Below are 19,083 nucleotides of genomic sequence, written 5' to 3' on the forward strand. Positions count from 1 at the left end.
CAAACACATCATCTTCAACACAGCCTGCTGACGCTTACCACTAGCTGTTCGATAGTGGGACACCTCGGGTGCAACACTGGCAGCTGCGGATGGAGTGCTCGTGCGACTGCGCTCTGTGGACGAGCTTTCACTTCTGGAGGAGGAGGGTCGAACGCCTACAGCCAACTGTTTCCTATACCATGGGCTAGGCAGCACTGTCCCACCGCCGCTGTCCCCTGTGGATCCTGACCATGCCTACTGGACCATGCATCTGTTGTGAGGTGCACCTTTCCACTCACTGATTGCTTGAGTGCATGGACAATGCAGTCTTTCACATGCACGTGGAGGGCTGGGATGGCTTTTCATGAAAAGAAGTGCCGACTGGGTAGGTCATAGCGTGGTACTGCGTAGGCCATGGTCTCGCGGAAAGCTTTGCTTTCAACCAACCGGTAGGGCATCATCTCTAACGAGATTAGTTTGGCAATGTGGGCGTTCAAAGCCAGTGTACGCGAATGAGAGGATGAGTACTTTCTTGTCCTACTCAGAGTCTCTGGTAGGGTGAGCTGGACTTGAGAGCTGCATATGGTGGAACTAGCGGTGGACATGGCGGACTGAGAGAGGGTTGGTGATGGTGTTGGTGGTGTTGCTGATGGCCTAGATTCAGTCTTTCGTAGAAATAACATTGTGATTCCATGGCTGCTTTGCCCTTGCGACGACACCTCGACATTTGCTGCTGGTGGTGTGCTACCCGGTGGGCTTACAGTGGGGGATGCGATGTGGCGTTGCTGACTACCTTCATTCGGAGCAGGAGCACATGTGGTACGTGAGGTTTGGTAGTCCATCCACGCTTGCAAGTGCATGGTGGTTAAATGTCTAAGCATGCAACTGGTATTCAAATTTCTCAGATTTTTCCCTCAGCTAAAGGTCTTTGCGCACTTCTTACAGATAACTTTTGCCTGATCATTAGGATTTTGTTCAAAAAAGTGCCACACTGCACTCTTCCTACTATGGAAGACATTTTGAGACCTTGCACGCTGTGCTAATTTGACTGTCTGGCAAAGCTGTCCTGCAACTCTTTTGGTTTTTGTAACATGTTTTTAGACTGCTACGGTCCTGCCAGATAACAGCTGTTGCAATGTCGTTGCCTGTTGCGGATCCTCCTCCTCCTCTTCTGAGCTATTGGCAGTGGCACCCTCTTCCCCCAATGGATGCCAATCTGGGTCAACAACTGGGTCATCCATCACCTCCTCTTCAATTTCATGTGCACCTTCCTCTGTCTCACCATGTAAGGTGGTATAGTATGCGGGAAGGGGCACCTGAGTTTCATCAGGGTCAGATTCTGGCTCAGTACACTGCGAGGACAATGTAGTTCTCTGAGTGAATATACCAGCAGAATCATCTATCAGTGGCTGTGCATCAGTGCACTCCATGTCAGATTCATCTTGGCCTGGGTAATTCACCATTTGACTTGATAACCCAGGCATGGTATGTGAAAAGAGCTCCATGGAGTAATCGGTAGTGTGGCCTGCCACATCCTTCACTTTTGGTAGGGGTGAAGGACACAAGGAAAGTTGTTGTTCCTGACCAGGAGCCTCCAATGACGACTGAGTGCTTTTATTTTTTGAAACTTCAGAAGAGGAGGCGATAGAGCTGGAGGCTGAGTCAGCAATGTAAGCCAAAACTTGTTCATGAAGCTCTGGCTTTAAAGTAGTTTACCTACTTCCAGAAAAGAGAGCCTTCGAGGCCTTGTGGAGCCAGACGATGGCTCAGGCTCAACACCTCCTGCCTTAGGTGCTATTGTTCTTTTGCCACTACCAAGAGATGCAACACCACCAACACCACCACCATCGAGACCAGCTGTCAACCCCCACCCACTTCCACCATACTTGACCATTTTTGTGAAAATGTACCCACAATACCACCAGCTATATGGTACTGTAAAACAAGGTAGACGGTGTATATAGTATTGTGGAGAATTTGAATCTCACTATAGATTTGAGGACACAGAACTATTGTCTCAGGCCCAGTAGAGATTACACCTCAATGTAACAGGCTGAAATTGGATGGTGAATGACAAGGTGGAGAGTGTCTATAGGATTGGTGAGAATTTGAATCTCACTATAGATTTGAGGACGCTGAACTATTGTCTCAGGCCCAGGAGAGATTACACCTCAATGTAACAGGCTGAAATTGGATGTTGTATGACAAGGTGGAGGGTGTCTATAGGATTGGTGAGAATTTGAATCTCACTATAGATTTGAGGATGCTGAACTATTGTCTCAGGCCCAGTAGATATTACACCTCAATGTAACAGACTGAAATTGGATGGTGTATGACAAGGTGGAGAGTGTCTATAGGATTGGTGAGAATTTGAATCTCACTATAGATTTGAGGACGCTGAACTATTGTCTCAGGCCCAGGAGAGATTACACCTCAATGTAACAGACTGAAATTGGATTTTGTATGACAAGGTGGAGGGTGTTATGATTGAGTCACCGTAGGAGGCAAAAACAGAAATGCTAGCTAAGTCCAGAAAACCAGAGATGTCGGCAGCTATCGGATTGCAGACCCCTGAACCTATCAACAACAACTAGCAGTAGCCGTGGGGGGTTCCTACGATGCCCTAGACCCCTCGATCACAGTCGGAAAACTGACTAGCCTAAAGACAGAAACGGAAATCTAAACTGCCCCAGAGCAGACCCCAAAGCAATAGGCAGCCCCCAACATATAATGACGGTGAAGCAAGAAGAAATAACACTAACACAGATAGAAAGATAGACTGAGCAAATGATGGGGCCCAAGCTAACTAGACAGGACAGGATAGGAAAGCTGCTGTCTGCAATCCGTGAAAAACCCTATGAAAATAAGAGCCAACAGACTGACAGGGAAAAAAGGCCCTGAAGACGCTAGGCTTCAAAAAGACTATGTCAGTACTCAGGTAATTTCTGAAGACAGAGCAACCGACAAAAAAGGATTTCAGCTCACCCCAGCAGGGAATGACAGAATCCAGAAAAGCAAGGCAAACTAAAACCAAAACACAAAAGCAAAAAGGCAAAGCAGAAAACTTAGCTTTTGAGGAGCAGGAATCAGACTGGTCTCCTAGAATTCCACAGAGAAATCACCAGCGAGGAGGAAGGGCGTCGGCTGCCTTATATCCAGTCAGAGATCCCCGTTGCCCAGTCATCCTCTCCCAGCTCAGGTGCTTGGTAATCAGCCTCACTACCTTCCTTCACCAGAAGAGGGAGTTCATCAGACCTCAATGGTGAAGGGGAAAATGAACTCATAACAGGAGGGTTTCTATAGAATTGGTGAGAATTTGGATCTCACTAGAGATTTGAGGACGCTGAACTATTGTCTCAGGCCCAGGAGAGATTACACCTCAATGTAACAGGCTGAAATTGGATGGTGTATGACAAGGTGGAGGGTGTCTGTAGGATTGGTGAGAATTTGAATCTTACTATATATTTGAGGACGCTGAACTATTGTCTCTGGCCCAGGAGAGATTACACCTCAATGTAACAGACTGAAATTGGATGGTGTATGACAAGTTGGAGGGTGTCTATAGGATTGGTGAGATTTTGGATCTCACTAGAGATTTGAGGACGCTGCCAATGATGCTCTCAGTCCAAGTATGGATGCAGGCAGCCTAATAAGCAGGACTGCTGCACAGTGCACATGTGGCGCTCCTGAGGCTCAGTTGCCACAGAGGTACTGCACCTTCTCCTAAGGTGTAGTGCCCCAACGTCTGGGTAAATTGGGAGCTCCTTTCCACACTCCAACACTCGCACCCCACACAACAGGGTAGTTCTGCACAACCACATTGCGGCTCAGTGCTTAGAGAGTAGCAGAGTACCTCTGGTGGTTCCCTGCTTGGAACACTGGATGTGTTGGGAGGTGGGTGGAGTTTAGATCCATATAAAAGATTGGGAAGGTTTAGAATTACAGGTTCAGTCTGACAGAAGTTCGGCGGAGTAGGAAGTCACTCAGAGAGGAGTGGGGATCCCTGGAAGAAGCGATGGAGGAAGGAGTGCTGCAGCTGCCTCAGTGACCTGAGCCAGCTGGCACGGGAAAGTAAGGAAGGTGGAAAGACATAGAACTGTAACCTAAGTTTCCATAAGAAAGAGAGTCAAGTACGGAACGAAGGAGTAGAGAACAGAGAGTTGTGAGTTCATTTTCCCCTTCGTCACTGAGGTCTGGTGAACTCCCTATTCTGGTAAAGGAAGGTAATGAGCCTGATTATCAGGCACCTGAGCCTAATGAGGATGACTGGCTGAGTGGAGTCACGGACTGGATATAAGGCTGCCGACGCCCTTCTGCCCTGCGGGTGATTTCTCTGTGGACTTCTAGGACACCAGTCTGATTCCTGCTCCTCTAAAGCTAAGTTTTCTGTTTTGCCTGTTTGCATTTTTGTTTTGTTTTTTGTTTTCCTTGCTTTTCTGTATTCTGCCATTCCCTGCTGGGGTGAGCTGAATCTCCTTTTGCCTGTAGCTCTGTCTTCAGAATATTCCTGAGTACTGACATAGCTTTTTTGAAGCCTAGCGTCTTCAGGGCCTTTTTTACTGTCAGTCTGTTGGCTCTTATTTTCATAGGGTTTTTCACGGATTGCAGACAGCTGCCTTCCTGTCCTTTTCTAGCTAGTTAGTTTGGGCCCCGTCTTTGCTCAGTCTATCTTTCTATCTGTGTTAGTATTTTCATCTTGCTTCACCGTCATTATATGTTGGGGGCTGCCTATTGCTTTGGGGTCTGCTCTGGGGCAGTTTAGATTTCCCCTTTCTTTCTTTAGGCCTATTTAATTCTCTGGCTGTGATCGAGGGGTCTAGGGCATCGTAGGAACCCCCCACGGCTACTGCTAGTTGTGTTGATAGGTTCAGGGGTCTGCAATCCGATAGTTGCCAACTTCTCTGGTTTTCTGGACTTAGCTAGCATTTCTGTTTTTGCCTCCTACGGTGACTCAATCATAACAAGAGAGGAGACGTGGGTTGGAAGAGGAACCCTGCCTATAGGTTCTCAGCGCAAGGCCGGGGCCCGGTCCCCGAGGTTGTATGGACATTTATGGTTCTGCAGCAGACACCGCTGCAGTAGTTGGCTGTAGATGCATTACTCCCATCCAAGACTTGAGGAACAACAGCAACACAGATAGAGAGCCGGGAGTGAGGCGTCCCTGAAGCAGGCTACAGCTGTCTGCCGTGCAAGTAGAGTTCTAGAAACATCTCTTAGGAGGCATTCCAGGGTTACTAAGTACTGGAGTGCTTCACACCACAAGGCGCATTGGCGGAGTCGTTCAGGAAGATACATGTTGGCGGAGTGTTGGAGAGGAGAGCCCTGACTTGCCCGGGAGGTTGGTTGAGTCTTTACCGCGGAGGACACGGCATGGAGGCAGGCACCAGTGTGTACCACGAACTGTGAGTAAAGCTTTGAAACTGCAGCTCTGGTGTCCTCCAGTCATTTGTGCACTAACACCTACAGCACTGCTACATCTGGGTACCAGCATCCATACCATCCTGCGCCTCTCCTCATCCATAGCACCTACACTGCCCTGAGACTACAGCTCCACCTGTGGGGAGCTACACCATCTTTGCTGCACCACGCCATCGGTCCCAGCGGATCTGCCTGCAGCGTCGGCTTAACACCTCCCTTGCCGAACACCACATGTGGCATCACAAACTACTCTATTAACGACCAAAAACAACCCTTAATTTGGGGCGCCCAGGGCCACGGACCGGGTCACCGCTGCCGCGACGCATCCCCCGGACGCCGGACCGGTACCCAGTACCCCACAGCCCTGGGATGGCGACCCACACACACAAAAGGGTGGAAAAATGAACGCTTGGTAACTGTGCAGAAAAGAGGAAGAAAAGTATTTTTGCTTTTAATAAAGCAGTTTGCACAGCAGTGTGAAAACAGCAATGCAGCTATCAGGGAGCCTTATAAGGCAGCCTAATAACCAACAGAGCTGATGCACAAAAATATATCCTCCCCTGTCACTGCACACAAACAGTTGTGTTGTAAGTGGAAATCGCTACCAGCAGAAGCAGTTTTTTTGGTTCTTCTTCCCTGCCTAACGCTCTCCCTTATTCTGAATCAGCAGCTGCAACCTCTCCCTAATGCTAATATCGGCAGAAGTAAGATGGCGGTCGGCGTTCACGCCCTTTTATAGCCCCTGTGACGCCACACAAAGCAAGCCAATCATTTGCGTGCCCTTCTCAAAGATGGTGGTGACCGATGCCCACGTCATTGCGTTGCCCACAGTGTGCGTCCTCCATCATTGGCTGAAAAAGGGCGCTGGAAGCATCTTTTGAAACGCGACTTTGACACTCTGGTCGCCGACCTCGTGGCCGACCTCACGCTATGGTCGGGTTTCGTTTCATGAAACCCGACGTCATGGAAAGTCGCCGACTTTTGAATATGACCGAGCCGTTTCGCTCAACTCTAGTCAACAGTATTTATAATCCTAACAATCCTTTACTGACTCCACATTACCCAGAGACTCCAGTTCAAAACCCAAATCATGACATACAAAGCCATCCACAACCTGAGTCCTCCATACATCTGTGACCTCGTCTCCCGGTACTTACCTGCACGCCACCTCCAATTCTCACAAGATCTCCTTCTCTACTCCCCTCTTATCTCCTCTTCCCACAATTGCATACAAGATTTCTCCCGCGCATCCCCCCTACTCTGGAACTCTCTACCCCAACATATCAGACTCTCGCCTGGAAACCTTCAAAATGATCCTGAAGACCTACCTCTTCGGACAAGCCTACAGCCTGCAGTAACCACCGATCCACCAAACCGCTGCACGACCAGTTCTACCCTCGCCTACTGTATCCTCACCCATCCCGCTGTAGATTGTGAGCCCTCGCGGGCAGGGTCCTCTCTCCTCCTGGACCAGTTATGACTTGTATTGTGTAAGATTACTGTACTTGTATGTATTATGTATACCCCTCCTCACATGTAAAGCGCCATGGAATAAATGGCGCTATAAAAATAAATAATAATAATAATAATTCCACTGTGTTGCTGCCAAAGAAAGGGAGTCGAGTAGCTGGTCCAGTAACAGAAGTTGTCAAAAAGCTGCACAATTATTCTATTTCTACTCTGGGGAAATTGAAGCCACTTTAGTGATGTGTGGCAATCATTTTTTGAAATGTGGAGACTCCAAGTTAGTTCTCCTTCATGTGTGTTGCCTGTAGCAGTAGGGCTCCCAGCCCGGCAGGCCTCTATTTACTTTCAGTTAACTACCTGTGTTACTTTCTTACATTTTTCTACCAATATTACTGTATGACACTGATATTTGTGCCATCTGAGTGTGGCTGAGTAGAAAGGCAGTTTGAGCTGTTGCATGAGGTATCAGGGCTCCCAGCACAGGAGGCCTACACCAATCCCTCACCCAATTAAATTAAAAGCTGTAAATGCTGAGCCAGACCCCGATACCTCATGCATTACCCATGGCTGACTGCTGCTGGGCCATCAGATGTTCCACTGTGGATCCATTGATGCCACTTTTTCTGATCTGCCTCTAATTTTTGGAAATGTTTGGACTCCAAGTTGGTCTCCTTCATGTGTGTTGCCTGAATTTGGCAGACCTCTCAGAGCACCAGGCCTACACCTGTCACTCATCCACCTGTTACTGATCAATGTTTCATGTAGAAATGCTGGTCCAAGCCTTGTCCCATGCATCCATGCTGCGCCATTATACTACTTGTACTCTGGGTCAATTGATGCCACTTTTCCTAGTGTTTGCCCCTAATTTGATCTGTTTTGACAGCTTTATGCCCCCCTGAAGGTGATGTATATGCGTTTGGTTCTGCCTTCCTTTGAATTCTATGGGGTTTGGGTATGTTCTACAAACTGTTCGGAGAACATCGGGCAGAAATGAACCGAAACAAACCTTGAAAGGTTCGATCATCTCTACTACTCACGAGTGTGAGCGAGCTGTAATATGGGTAATGGCCGGTCTGATGGTAATATAGGCCAATTCAGGCACTGTTGATCTATGAGATCGGTTCTTAGTAGGCTGCCACCTGAGCTGCACCGCGCCGTTATGTGAGACAGCGGGTTCAAGCCTTCAGGCTGTGATTAATTCATCCTGACAAAAATGGAATATCATTCATCTCACCAAGAGCTAATGAGTCGGTGTGAGCTGCTGTAGGAGGTGCTCATCACTTTTATTTGTGCAATTTGCAATTTTTTCTATTCTTATTTAACTACTTGAACTATGCGTGATAAATGTGGTGGAACCTGCAGTTGATCATCACAATCTTTTGCTGGTTTTCTCCTCTAGGTGCGGCACAGTCACAAATATTACCTCTGCCACCTTGTCCTTCTCCTGTAACGGGATGGAGGGTCGGTACGTCAGCGTGGTGATCCCAGGACGCTCCGAGTACCTGACACTGTGCGAGGTCGAGGTTTATGGAGATCTGGTCTGCACCCCAACAGGTCTGAATTTTGTATTAAAATAGTAACTAATACTAGCTTGGCCCGTGCAAAATTTTCGCACATTGGTTGTCGGGGGCGCTGGCAATTTCAGAAAAAGCAAGCTGGTCAAATGTATTTCACGAGCTGATGAACACAGACAGGTATTTATACAGTCATATGTTAAAGTTTGGGCACCCCTATTAATGTTAACCATTTTTCTTTATAACAATTTTGGTTTTTGCAACAGCTATTTCAGTTTCATATATCTAATAACTGATGGACTCAGTTATATTTCTGGATTCAAATGAGGTTTATTGTACTAACAGAAAATGTGCAATCTGCATTTAACCAAACTTTGACCAGTGCAAAAGTATGGGCACCCTTATCATTTTCTTGATTTGAACACTCCTAACTACTTTTTACTGACTTCCTGAAGCACTAAATTGGTTTTGTAACCTCATTAAACCTTTGAACTTCATAGCCAGGTGTATCAAATCATGAGAAAAGGTATTTAAGGTGGCCACTTGCAAGTAGTTCTCCTATGTGATTCTCCTATGAAGAGTGGCATCATGGGCTCCTCAAAACAACTCTCAAATGATCTGAAAACAAAGATTATTCAGCATAGCTTTTCAGGGGAAGGATACAAAAAGTTGTCTCAGAGATTTAACCTGTCAGTTTCCACTGTGAGGAACATAGTAAGGAAATGGAAGAACACAGGTACAGTTCTTGTTAAGCCCAGAAGAGGCAGGCCAAGAAAAATATCAGAAAGGCAGAGAAGAAGAATGGTGAGAACAGTCAAGGACAATCCACAGACCACCTCCAAAGACCTGCAGCATCATCTTGCTGCAGATGGTGTCACTGTGCATCGGTCAACAATACAGCGCACTTTGCACAAGGAGAAGCTGTATGGGAGAGTGATGCGAAAGAAGCCGTTTCTGCAAGCACGCCACAAACAGAGTCGCCTGAGGTCTGCAAAAGCACATTGGGACAAGCCAGTTACATTTTGGAAGAAGGTCCTGTGGACTGAGGAAACAAAGATTGAGTTGTTTGGTCATAGAAAAAGGCGTTATGCATGGAGGCTAAAAAACACAGCATTCCAAGAAAAACACTTGCTACCCACAGTAAAACTTGGTGGAGGTTCCATCATGCTTTGGGGCTGTGTGGCCAATGCCGGCACCGGGAATCTTGTTAAAGTTGAGGGTCGCATGGATTCAACTCAGTATCAGCAGATTCTTGACAATAATGTGCAAGAATCAGTGACGAAGTTGAAGTTACGCAGGGGATGGATATTTCAGCAAGACAATGATCCAAAACACCGCTCCAAATCTACTCAGCCATTCATGCAGAGGAACAATTACAATGTTCTGGAATGGCCATCCCAGTCCCCAGACCTGAATATCATTGAACATCTGTGGGATGATTTGAAGCGGGCTGTCCATGCTCGGCGACCATCAAACTTAACTGAACTGGAATTGTTTTGTAAAGAGGAATGGTCACAAATACCTTCATCCAGGATCCAGGAACTCATTAATAGCTACAGGAAGCGACTAGAGGCTGTTATTTTTGCAAAAGGAGGATCTACGAAATATTAATGTCACTTTTATGTTGAGGTGCCCATACTTTTGCACCGGTCAAATTTTGTTTAAATGCAGATTGCACATTTTCTGTTAGTACATTAAACCTCATTTGAATCCAGAAATATAACTGAGTCCATCAGTTATTAGATATATGAAACTGAAATAGCTGCTGCAAAAAACAAAATTGTTATAAAGAAAAAAGGTTAACATTAATAGGGGTGCCCAAACTTTTACATATGACTGTATATGGAGATTGGTAATACAATAAATTATTTTGATACGCAGAGGCCAAAAAATGTTTTCCGACTGAGATGCCATCTGCAGGTCATTGTGTCTTTCTGTGGGTTTATGAAAATGAATGTTTAAGCTGTATTAAGTGATAAAATCGTGGATGTGTAGTTTGTTTGGCTGTTTTCTTGCTGAAGGGAGCAAGTTTATGGAGTGCCCCACAGGGCCATAGGTTACTCGGTATCGGGTCAGTCAGGTTCTTTAAAGGGGATGTCACGGTGGCAGTGACCCGGTCCGTGGCCCTAGGCATCCAGTAAAGATGGATGTTCAATGGGGGGGAGATGATAGTAAAATGGTAGGGAAATGGGAAAGTTTGTTGTGGTGCCACCTGTGGTTTCCAGTCAGAGGTGACCGACGCTGCAATGCAGATCCTCTGGGACGGTGTTAGAACAGCAGAGATGGTGAAGGTCTCCACGGGTAGAGCTGTGTCCCAGGGCAGTTAAGATGGTAACAGGTGAGCCTGTGACGGTGATGGTGAATGCGGTGTGAAGCAGGTGAGACGCAAATGACACGAAGGACACCGTTGGGTGCTTACTCACAATTTCTGCGTGCGGTAGCCCACTTGGCACTGTGTCCTCCGGGGGACGGGCCCAGCAAACTTTCAGGTAGATTAGTGATGCCGTTTCAGGACTCCTCTTTATGTTCTCCTTTCTAGGCCACCTCTCTGGGCTGATCTTTACTTTCTATCCTGCCCTGCGCCTTCACCAACAGTGTCCACGAGCCGGCAGCCACGGATCTCGCCGAGCGACATGGGTCAGGCCCCGGGATCCTCTATAGCTACCTTTTAGGGAATAACGGTGGTTGCGGCTGAGGCACCTGAAATTACCTCAGCCTCCGGCTTGCTAGCTGAGCCTTTGATATTATCTACTAGTCTCAGGGGCCGGCTCCCCCACTGCAGCCTGGTCCCCCCACTCTGGATACGGGCCCCAAGGGTGGCTTTCTGCACTACCTGTGCCCCAAGGACACCTTCTGTCTATCGTGTGGGCAGCACGGTGGCTCAGTGGATAGCACTGCAGCCTTGCAGCGCTGGGGTCCTGGGTTCAAATCCCACCAAGGACAACATCTGCAAGGAGTTTGTATGTTCTCCCCGTGTTTGCGTGGGTTTCCTCCGGGTACTCCGGTTTCCTCCCACACTCCAAAGACATACTGATAGGGAATTTAGATTGTGAGCCCCATCGGGGACAGTGATGAAAAATGTGTGCAAACTGTAAAGCGCTGCGGAATATGTTAGCGCTATATAAAAATAAAGATTATTTTATTATTATTCTATTCTCCTAGGAGCTTCTTTCCTTCTACAGTAGATGTTTCTCTCTGACCCTTACTCTCCCCACGTCAGTCCTGCTCTCTCGCTGGTCCGTCCCTGACTGACTGGATCTTTCCAGAATTATCCATTTACCTCCCACTCACTAACTGTCACCTCTCTGTCACTGATTGGATGTTCTTCACTCACACCACCTCCTAAGCTCCTTCCCCTCTACCTACCTTTCCCACTCACATACCAATACCCTTTCCTGGCCAGTCAGGTGTGTGTTGGGTGCAACTGATAGGAGTCCTGGGTGGTGCTCCCTCCTTACCTGAGGGTGACGTGCAGTACCACTGTGGTGACTGGATCCTCAGGGGCGCTACATTTACCTTTTAAATGGTGTATCATGTGTGTGTGGGGCAAAGCAATGAGCGAAAAAGCAGTGCATGTTTACAAATCTGTTGGTAGTGTGCTTTGGGGTACTGTGGTGCCACCTGCAGGTCATTTTTCCTTACTGCAGGTTTATGAAAATTAATGTTTAAACTGTATTTTGTGATCAAATACTGGATGTGTGGTTTGTTTGGCTGTTTTCTTTCTGAAGGGGGCAAGTTTACCTTTCAAGTGGTGTATCACTTGTGTATGTGGGTGCAGTGTGAACGGGGATACAAAGGAATCACCGAAAAACAGTGTTTATAAATAATAGAATAGATTACTATTATTATTTAACGGCCGTTGGCTCGCTCTCAAGCCATGGCATCTTGATGGCTGAACAATCTTTAGGAAGATCCATCTTGTGCAAGCCAAGATAGGTCCACCAGGGTCTTCTCCGGCATTACCTTGATTCTCTCAAGCCATCGGGTTGCTAGTCTTCTTCTTCTTCGCCTTGGTCCTTCTATTCTTCCAATCATGATGTTCTTCTCCAGTGATTGCTCTCTTTGTGTGAGGTGTCCACACTCAAGTCTTAGCTTAGTGATCCTTGCTTCCAGTGACTTGTCTGGCGTGATTTGCTCTTCTTGCCATCCATGGTATTGATAAGATCCTTCTCCAGCACCACATTTCGAAGGAGTTGATTCTTCTGTCTTGTTTCTTTATCGTCCAGGTTTCACATCCATATGTTACTAGAGAAAAGATCACACTATGTACAAGCCGTGTCTTAGTTGCCCGTGAAATGTTCCTCAAGCTGAAGATCTTGTCCAGTGTCTATATAACAGAATATAGTTATGACATACAGTTTATATTTGGACACACAGCCTCTGTTTTGGCACTGATTGTTCAGTTTTGTGTTAGCAGGATCTATAGTAATATTTTAGTTTTGGTTATGAGGCATCACCATTCCTTCTTACATCTGAAAGAGGATTATGTTTTATGTCAAAACCGCTGCAGCGTTTTGTATCAGTTTCTTAGCTCATTTGCCATATTTTGGATTTAAACGAAAATTGGAAAATAAGGAACGTCTGGACTCGCATTTATGCCTCACTCAACTGAAGCTCTTCTGGTTTTATCTCCTCAGGCCCCAATATAGCAAAATATGGAGAAGCCTCCCAGGTGTCTGTTTATCAGCAGAAGATAATGGGATACGCCAAAAATGCCATAGATGGTGGTAAAGCCACGAATTTCTACAAGGGCTCCTGCACTCACACCAACCTGGCGAAAGATCCTTGGTGGAAGCTGGACATCAAGCAGAACTATAAGATATCAAATGTCATCCTGACAAACAGGATGGATTGTTGTGAGAGACGTCTGCTTGGAGCCGAGGTCCGAATTGGGAACTCTCCCGACAACAACAACCCGGTGTAAGTTCAGTTTAGGAGCCAATAATTCACTTTCCACTCTCATATGAAACAACCACAAAGTCTCATTGCGTGTATTTCCAAGGTGTCCTCTGCTTTCCTGTCTTGTGTTTCACCAGAAAGTGCTCACTTAGGTCCCCACAACTTTCCATCTTACATTTCTCCAGAATGTCTCATCTTGTGTCTCTGCAGGACACCAGCAGGACATGTGTCCACAGTACTGTGTGTGCATTCTTGCAATTTGTCCACTATGTCGGGGGGTTGAGTGTTTTACATTCATTAATGTAATTGGCATTTTTAGGGGGGGTTTATATTAAAATTTGACCTAATAAACTTGCAGTTGATCCTTACAAGGTTTTGTTGGTTTTACTCCAGGTGCGGCACAGTCACAAATATTACCTCTGCCACCTTGTCCTTCTCCTGTAACTGGATGGAGGGTCGGTACATCAGCGTGGTGATCCCAGGACGCTCCGAGTACCTGACACTGTGCGAGGTCCAGGTTTACGGAGACCCGGTGTGCAACTCAACAGGTCTGAACTTTGAATTAAAATAGTAACTATTATTACTATTATTATTTAACGGCCTTCGGCTCGCTCTCGAGCCATGGCATCATAATGGCTGAACAATCTAACAATCTGTAGGAAGATCCATCTTGTGGAAGCCTAGAGAGGTCACCAGGGTCTTCTCCAGCATTATCTTGATTCTCTCAAGCCATTGGGTTGCTAGTCTTCCTCTTCGCCTTGTTCCTTCTATTCTTCCGACCAAGATGTCCTTCTCCAGTGATTGCTCTCTTCGTATGATGTGTCGAGAGTAGGCAAGTCTTAGCTTAGTGATCCTTCCTTCCAGTGACTTGTCTGGCGTGATTTGTTCTTCTTGCCATCCATGGTATTGAAAACATCCTTCTTCAGCACCACATGTCGAATGAATTGATTCTTCTGTCTTGTTACTTTATCGTCCTGGTTTCACATCCATATGTTACTACAGAAAGATCACACTATGTACAAGCCGTGTCTTAGTTGCTAGTGAAATGTTTCCCAAGTTGAAGATCTTGTCCAGTGTCTATATAACAGACTATAGCTACGATATACAGTTTGTATTTGGACACACAGCCTCTGTTTTGCAACTGATTGTTCACTTTTGTGTTGGCAGGATGTATAGTTTTTGCTATGAGGCATCACCATTCCTTGGGGATTATGTTTTATGTTAAAACCACTGCAGCGTTTTGCTTCCATTTCTCAGCTCATTTGCCTTTTCAACTTATTTTGGATTTAACCCCTTAAAGACCAAGGGTATTTCCATTTTTGCGTTTCCATTTTTTTGCTCCCCTTCTTCCCACAGCCATAACGTTCTGATTTTTCAATCAATATGGCAATGTGAGGGCTTTTTTTTTGCGGAACAAGTTTTAAATGGCACCATTGATTTTACTATATCTTGTACTGGAAAACAGGAAAAAAATTCAAAGTGCAGTGGAATTGCAAAAAAAAGTGAAATTTCACAATTGTTTTTTGGATTTTTTTTTTTACCTTATTCTCTAAATGCTAAAACTGACCTCCAGGTCATTACGAGTTCATAGACACCAAACATGTCTAGGTTGTTTTTATCAGAGTGGTGAAAAAAAAAATTGAAAGTTTGTAAAAAAAAAAAAAAAAAAGTTGACATTTTCAGAGACCCGTAGCCTCTCCATTATTTGTGATATCGGGTTGGATGGGGGCTTGTTTTTTGCATGCCAAACTGACATATTTAGTGATACCGTTTTGATGTAGATGTGATCTTTTGCTCGCCTGTTATTGCATTTTATTGCAATGTTGAAGAGATAAAAGAAAATGCAATTCTGGCATTTTGACTTTTTTTCTTGTTACACAGTTTACCGATCAGGCTAATTCATTTTATATATTGATAGATCGGGCGATTCTGAAAGCGGCGATACTAAATACGTGTATTTTTTCATTTTTTGTTTTATTTTGAATGGGGTGAAAGGGGGGTGATTTGAACTTTACATATTTTTTATTTTTTTTTATGTTTTTAAAAATACATTTTTTTTTTTACTTTTTACTTGCTTCAATAGTCTCCATGGAAGACTAGTCCGATCACTTGAGCTACATTGGACGTTAAGAGGTTACAAGGAAAATTGGAAAATAAGGGACGTCAGGACTCATATTTATGCCATCATATTTATATCTACTCTTCTGGTCTTATTTCCTCAGGCTCCAATAAAACTATTTACGGAGAAGCGTCCCAGGTGTCTGATTTACACCAAACGTTATTTGGATCCGCCATTAAGGCCATAGATGGTGGTAAAACTGCAAGTATCTACGGGGCCTCCTGCACTCACACCAACCTGGCGAAAGATCCTTGGTGGAAGCTGGACCTGAAACAGGCCCACAAGATACAGAATGTCGTCCTGACAAACAGGATGGACTACTGTTGTCTGAAACGTCTGCTTGGAGCCGAGGTCCGAATCGGGAACTCTCCCAACAACAACAACCCGGTGTAAGTTCAGTTTAGGAGCCAATAATTCACTTTCTGCTCTCGTGTATGAAACAACCACAAAGTCTCAATGTGTGTATTTCCATGGTGTCCTCTGCTTTCTTGTCTTCTGTTTCTCTAGAAAATCCTCACTTGTTTCCCTACAACTTCCCATCTTACATTTCTCCAGAATCTGCCATCTTGTTTTTCTCCACAATGTCTCATCTTCTGTTTCTCCACAATGTCCCATCTTGTGTTCCTCCACAATGTTTCATCTTCTGTTTCTCCTCAATGTCTCATCTTCTGTTTCTCCACAATGTCCAATCTTATGTTTCTCCACAATATCCCATCTTATGTTTCTCCACAATGTCCCATCGTGTTTCTCCACAATGTCCCATCTTGTGTTTCTCCACAATGTCCCATCTTGTGTTCCTCCACAATGTCTCATCTTCTGTTTCTCCTCAATGTCTCATCTTCTGTTTCTCCACAATGTCTCATCTTCTGTTTCTCCACAATGTCTCATCTTCTGTTTTCCACAATGTCCCATCTTGTTTTTCTCCACAATGTCCCATCTTGTGTTTCTCCACAATGTCTCATCTTGTGTCTCTATTGGACACCTTCAGGACATATGTCTTGAGTGTGTATTCTTGCAATACGTCCACTATGTCGGAGTATTGGGTGTTTTACTTTCGTTAATGTAATTGCCATTTTTAGGGGGTTTATATTAAAATTTGACCTAATGGAACCTGCAGTTGATCATCACAAGGCTTTGCTGGTTTTCTCTTCCAGGTGTGGCACAGTCACCAGTGTTACCTCTGCCACCTTGTCCTTCTGCTGTAATGGCATGGAGGGTCAGTACATCAGCGTGGTGATCCCCGGACGCTCTGAGTACCTGACACTGTGCGAGGTTGAGGTTTATGGAGACCCAGTCAGAGACACTAAGTGACAACTTCAGAAGTCTCAGATCTTTCCTTCATTATTGTCCGGTTCTTCTGCATTTTCTACTCATTATTTCATAGGGGGCTTTCCATTGTGTAAACACTTTTTTGGATATTGGAAGGAACGTATTATACAAGGAGGCCTTCTACTTTTGGGAAAACTCAAAAATAAACACATTTTCTTTAACAAATCCTCCATGTCTGTAATTTGTAATCAGCAGCCAAAGAGAAGGATAAAATTCAGCAGGTCTGCCTGAATGTTTATGTCACAACTAGGTCAATATATCTTAAATGTGTAACAGTTCAGTCACAAGGTGCTCACACTAAAGTCGTCACTAGTGATGAGCGAGCATACTCACCTGGGTATCACTATACTTGCGGTACTCGGCGAATGCCAAGCATTTCCAAGATTGCTCGGTGGGAAATCTGGTCCCATCCTTGCATGTTTGGGGCTCTTTAGAGAGCAAATCAACATGCAGGGATTATGTGCCATGCAATCTAATGCCGCAGCCATCTTTATTGTAGTATTACAGTGATTGGCTGGCCGCACAGCATCATCAGGACTAGAAGAGACCTGCTGCCGCCATGCTCAGCGCATTCAGCTCTGGATTCAGACAGTGTATGGAGAGATGCTGCCGAGATAGGGTCAGATTTGGGGATCTATTAGTTAGTGTGTCTATACCATGATAGAATACACAAATCCAGCTATACCAACAGTCGTCCTAAGGACTAATTACATAGTATCTAGATTTCAGTGATCGCTAGGCAGGGGAGTGTATGTGGCTATATATATATATATACTAGATTATGGCCCGATGCTATCGCATCGGGAGGATGCGATAGCATCACACCTCTTGCCATGTTAACCCTCAACACACACACTCCTCAACACACACTCCTCTCACCTTTCACCATCTCCACTCACTCTTTCACTCCACATACGACCCCTTCTCTCACTCCGTCTCTCATACTCACGCCGTCATCGCCGCTGCTCCACGATCCCCGACATCTTCTTCCGCCAGCGCCATCCTGGATCCAGACGTTGTCCACGCCGGCGACATGTTCTTGCGGCGACGCCATCTTGAGTATCGTGAAATCCCGCGATAGTCAAGATAGCGTCGCCGGAAGAACATGTCGCCGGCGTGGACGACGTCGGGATCCAAAATGGCGTCGGCGAAATCTCGCGAGTTTTCGCCGACGCCATTTTGGATCCCGACGTCGTCCTCGCCGGCGACATGTTCTTGCGGCGACGCCATCTTGACTATCGCGGGATTTCGCCGATCCAAAATGGCATCGCCGCAAGAACATGTCGCCGGCGTGGACGACATCGGGATCCAAAATGGCGTCGGCGTAATCTCGCGAGATTTCGCCGACGCCATCTTTTTGGATCCCGAGTCGTCCACGCCAGCGACATGTTCTTGCGGCGACGCCATCTTGAATCTCGCGGGATTTCACGAAATCCAAGATGGCGTCGCCGCAAGAACATGTCGACGGCCTGGAGAACGTCTGGATCCAGGATCGCGGCGGCGGAGGAAGATGTCGGGGCAGCGACGATGACGGTGTGAGTATGAGAAACGGAGTGAGAGAAAGGAACGTATGTGGAGTGAAAGAGTGAGTGGACGTGAGTGGAGGTGAAAGGTGAGAGGAGTGTGTGTTGAGGCGGTGTGGTGTGTTGAGGGTTAATGTGCGTGTGTGTGTGGTGACGTCACCGGTTACAACTGGACGGAAGTTGTTACAACCGGAAGCTGGTTAGGGCATTTATTATTATAGATGATGAGGAAGAAGCCGTCTGTTGTTGGCGGTGATGGCGTGTAGAGGCTTCTTCAGCCAATGTAATAGATTTAGAGTTAGGGGATTCGTGTGTGAGACGACGGCGTTTATAAGCCTTAATCTTGTCAAGTCGATGCTGTTTTTCCTCAGGAGTCTCATTAGCACGGCGTTGTTTTTGTCGTAGTGCTAAAGCTGCTTTCCTTTCACTGGCATTGGCATACTGTGCATCGGTATTGAATGGTGGTATTGATAGGGCAGAAACAGATTGCTGATTAGTTATGTCAGTGAACGGCATATGGGATGAAGTGTAGCAGTAAATTGTTCCACATGCTGATGTGGAAGCATCCTGTTGTGAGTCTAATAATAATGATGAGGAAGAGGCAGTCTGTTGTCGGCGGTGACGGCATGCAGAGGCTTCTTCAGCCAATCTTATGGATTTAGAGTTAGGGGATTCGTGTGTGAGGCGACGGCGTTTATAAGCCTTAATCTTCTCAAGGCGATGGTGTTTTTCCTCAGGAGTCTCATTAGCACGGCGTTGTTTTTGTCGTAGTGCTAAAGCTGCTTTCCTTTCACTGGCATTGGCATACTTTTTGTTATGACTCATGTTGGCACAG

General features: G+C 45.9%; 1 protein-coding gene across 1 annotated transcript in view; it reads left to right on the forward strand.

Annotated features, from left to right (window-relative positions):
- The window catches only part of LOC141047973 (uncharacterized), a 58,190-nt gene extending 41,483 nt beyond the window's left edge, over window positions 1-16,707 (forward strand). Inside the window, exons 3-7 of the mRNA XM_073543347.1 lie at window positions 8,264-8,418; window positions 13,016-13,298; window positions 13,671-13,825; window positions 15,500-15,785; window positions 16,476-16,707. Coding sequence (XP_073399448.1) covers window positions 8,264-8,418; window positions 13,016-13,298; window positions 13,671-13,825; window positions 15,500-15,785; window positions 16,476-16,707 — 1,111 coding nt within the window. The remainder of the gene's footprint in view (window positions 1-8,263; window positions 8,419-13,015; window positions 13,299-13,670; window positions 13,826-15,499; window positions 15,786-16,475) is intronic.
- Window positions 16,708-19,083: the final 2,376 nt, after the last annotated feature.

The sequence above is a fragment of the Dendrobates tinctorius genome, unplaced genomic scaffold, assembly GCF_039654945.1.
Source record: "Dendrobates tinctorius isolate UK_male_01 unplaced genomic scaffold, ASM3965494v1 ptg000130l, whole genome shotgun sequence".
NCBI lineage: Eukaryota > Metazoa > Chordata > Amphibia > Anura > Dendrobatidae > Dendrobates > Dendrobates tinctorius.